The sequence below is a fragment of the Nyctereutes procyonoides genome, unplaced genomic scaffold (genome assembly GCF_905146905.1).
Source record: "Nyctereutes procyonoides isolate TBG_1078 unplaced genomic scaffold, NYPRO_anot_genome, whole genome shotgun sequence".
Taxonomy (NCBI): Eukaryota; Metazoa; Chordata; class Mammalia; order Carnivora; family Canidae; genus Nyctereutes; species Nyctereutes procyonoides.
In genome coordinates this window covers 26,151,431-26,155,270 of record NW_026575036.1, presented here as the reverse complement: position 1 = coordinate 26,155,270, position 3,840 = coordinate 26,151,431, and the positions used below count along the sequence as shown (strand labels likewise).

General features: G+C 39.5%; 1 protein-coding gene across 1 annotated transcript; it reads left to right on the top strand.

Moving 5' to 3' along the window:
- The first annotated feature begins 989 nt into the window (after positions 1 to 989).
- Positions 990 to 1,913, top strand: LOC129505685 (olfactory receptor 8S1-like). Its single transcript, XM_055318928.1, has one exon. It carries the CDS (start codon positions 990 to 992, stop codon positions 1,911 to 1,913), a length of 924 nt encoding a protein of 307 aa, XP_055174903.1.
- The last annotated feature ends 1,927 nt before the right edge of the window (positions 1,914 to 3,840 follow it).

The window sequence follows — 3,840 nt, the reverse complement described above, 5'->3', positions numbered from 1 at the left end:
TGAAGTCACCCCAAGGAACAGAGTCCACTGTTTGCACAGGGACACAGGTAACCTAGACTTGGGTCTAAGATGAGCTTGAGCCCGGGATGATAGAGTTATTAATAGAATCAGGCTTTTAACTGTACTTGACAAGGAAATACTCGGATTTGAGAGGAAGCTAGAAAGCATATGAAAATTTGGGTCAGTGGATTAAAGAAGGAGAACATCTGAAAGGAGAAAAAATGTAATCAAAGACATACAAATAAATAGGCCTTTCTAGTATCAAAAGGGGCCAAAAAAGCTAAAAAAAATAGGTTAAGGACAAATGAGAAAAATCTGAATGTCAAGGCAAGAAAGGTGTTCTTTATTCCTGGAACCAAGCCTAGCCACTGGGATGAGAATTTGGAAAAGTTTATTTCCTGGCTTTCTAGTGGTTCTCAATGGAGCTCAATAGCATATTCCTCAGGGGTAAAATGGGATAAATTTCTGTTCATAAAATACACCAAAAATTGCTGTAAGAACAAATAACATTTTTGGAAACACTCTATATACAAATAAAAACTATTAAAGTTTAATGTGCTGTTTAGGAAGTAAGTAACTTGATATTTTGAATAAGAAGAATGACAAGAAGAGAAAAGGTTTAGTACATTCACTGTGGATATGTCATATAGGTTTTGGACACATGATTGTAAGGATTTTCTGAATTTTGGAGCATGAAGTGAAAAGTCAATAAGACTAATGTGTAAGTGAGCCAACAATGTTATTTATCAAGTAAATCCCTATGAAACAGGAATAGAATTCTCTAAAGAATATGGATATACTGAATGAGGAAGGATAAAAACTCTTCCTGATATACAGCAAGGGCAGCCTTGAGAGGTCTGAGCACAAGGTCAGACTAAGCAGTGGGGAGGGATGTATAAGAAGACATGATTATCCCCTAAAAAAATGGGAACAATCATAAGTGATATCACTCCTTTTTCTATCTTATTCCAAGGAAACCCCCTCCACAAATGGCCTGGAGGAACCACAGCACCATCACAGAGTTCATTCTCATTGGGCTGTCCGACGACCCCTACATCGAAGCTCTGCTCTTTGTGTTCTTCCTGGGGATCTACCTCCTGACTGTGATGGGGAACCTGATGATGCTCCTGGTGATCAGGGCTGATTCCCGCCTCCACACTCCCATGTACTTCTTCCTGAGTAACCTGTCCTTCATGGACCTCTGCTTCTCTTCTGTCACTCTGCCCAAGCTACTGAAGGACCTTCTGTCTGAGAAGAAAACCATCTCAGTGGAGGGCTGCCTCACACAGGTGTTCTTTGTGTTTTTCTCTTCAGGGACTGAAGCTTGTCTGCTCTCAGTGATGGCCTATGACCGCTATGCTGCCATCTGCCACCCACTGCTCTATGGCCAGGTGATGAGCGGCCAGTTCTGTGTGAAGCTCGTGTTGATCTCATGGGGTCTGGCCTGTCTCAATGCATTTGTCATTGTGCTCTTGGCTATTAACCTGGACTTCTGTGAGGCCCAAACCATACACCACTACACCTGTGAGCTGCCTGCCCTTTTCCCTCTGTCTTGTTCAGATATCTCCATCACTACCGATATCCTGCTGTCCTCCAGTTTGTTGCATGGGCTTGGGACCTTCCTCCCAATCTTCTTCTCCTATGCTCGCATCATCTCCACCATCCTGAGCATCAGCTCCACCTCAGGCAGAAGCAAGACCTTCTCCACCTGTTCCTCCCACCTCATTGCAGTGACCTTGTTCTTTGGCTCAGGTTTTCTTTGTTATCTCATGCCTCCCTCAGGTTCCTCCCTGGATTTTCTCATCTCCTTGCAGTACAGTGCAGTCACACCCTTGCTGAATCCCCTCATCTACAGCCTAAAGAATAAAGAGGTGAAGGCGGCTGTGAGAAGGACACTGGGGAAATATCTCTAAGTAGTGAACAAAGACACAGTTACAAAGACTGTGTTCCTTTGCATTTCTTTTTTTGTTCCCACCTTCTCCTACACACCGTGTCACATCATTTGGAGAAAGATTCCAGAGCTTGTCTAAGTAGAGCTTGACTATTATTCTAAGGCATTAGTTCTTGATTAGGGCTCCTTATTTGGAAAGTCTGTGATCCATTGGTTGGAAGGGAATGTGAAGACAATTTTCCACAAAACAAATGGATAAGATAACAAAATAATTAGGTTGAAAAGATACGATGATCATTTCAGGCGATTCAGCATCTGACTAGGAGGAGTTGTGGAAAGAACTAAAAACAAAGGAGGCATTTATTAAATTGAAGGTAACTTTTGCAAATCCAACTTCTGGTAAGTTTTTAAATAAAACATTGGTAAATAGAAAAAATCCCATGTCAACAAAATATTCAAAACTCTATATAGAGTATTACGAACATGAGAACATTATATACTAAAGTTACAAAACATTGCCAGTATAACCATTATCTTATTTAATCTCTCCTTACTCATTAGTAAACAAGAAACAAATTGAAGTTTCTAAAAGCTCAAGTCCAAGCATTAGAAAGACAACAAAAGCTAACATACTAAAAGAGGGATAAAGGAACTAATACCACAAATTAAGAAGTCAAAAAAACAGAATTGAGAAATAAATGAAAGATGTAGTCACTCAAAAACATCTAGAAAAAAATGATATAATTCTGTAGAATATATTCAAAAGAAAGAAAACCAATAATGCAACACTGATATAAAAAATAAAAAATTGGGGCACCCGGGTGGCTCAGTGGTTGAGCATCTGCCTTTGGCTCAGGTCATGATCCTCCCTTCCTGGGATCAAGTCCCTCATCAGGCTCCCCATAGGGAGCCTGCTTCTCCTTCCACCTGTGTCTCTGCCTCTCTCTGTGTCTTTTATGAATAAATAAATAAATAAAATATTTTAATAAATAAATATTTTAAGGAAATACAAAGATTCATCTCTTATGAATTCCCACTCTTGTGTTAAAATTCACCATCACAGAGAGAACCCAAGAAACTTCAGGCTGCCACCCTTCACCCTAAAATAAAAGGGAAACCAGGCAATCTCTCCCTCTCCCTACCCCAAAGACCTCACCATGCGGGCCCAGGGATCTATGTAATTTCTAGATCCTGTAAGTAATAAATCTTTATTTTTCCCAAGTTTCCTGATGACTGTTTCTGAAGGGCATCTCCAGTCATAATAAGAACCACAAGGGCCACCCAGTCATAAAATTGGTTTGGAAAGGGAAGACTGTGGGAAGCTCATGGGGCCTAGACATTTCTAGCCAACAGTTTAAACTATCCATAGGCTGAGACTGGCACAAAACACTTGTCCGAGCACCTTCAGATCTAGGGATCATGGTCTTATATAACAAAAAACAAAGCTAGAAGAAGGACAACTATTACCTTAGCCTGTTCTTGAACTTTACATAAATGAAATTATTCAAAATGCCAAAAACTTAAAATATTCCATCTTAAAGTCTTTTAATTTTTTTAATTCAATTTAGTTAACATATAGTGTATTATTAGTTCCAAGTATAGAATTTAGCAATTCATCAGTTGCATATAATACCCCATGCTCATTACATCAAGTGCCCTCCTTAATACCATCACTCAATTACCTATCTCCCCACCCACCTCCCCTCTAGCAACCCTCAATTTGTGTCCTAAAGTTAAGAGTCTTTTATGGTTTGCCTCCCTTTCTGTTTTTATCTTCATTTATTTTTTCTTCCCTTCCCCTATGTTCATCTGTTTTGTTTCTTAAATTCCACATATGAGTGAAATTATATGGTATTTGTCTTTCTCTGACTGACTTATTTTGCTTATTGTAATACCCTCTAGTTCCATCCATGTCACTACAAGTGGCAAGATTTCTTTCTTTTTGATGG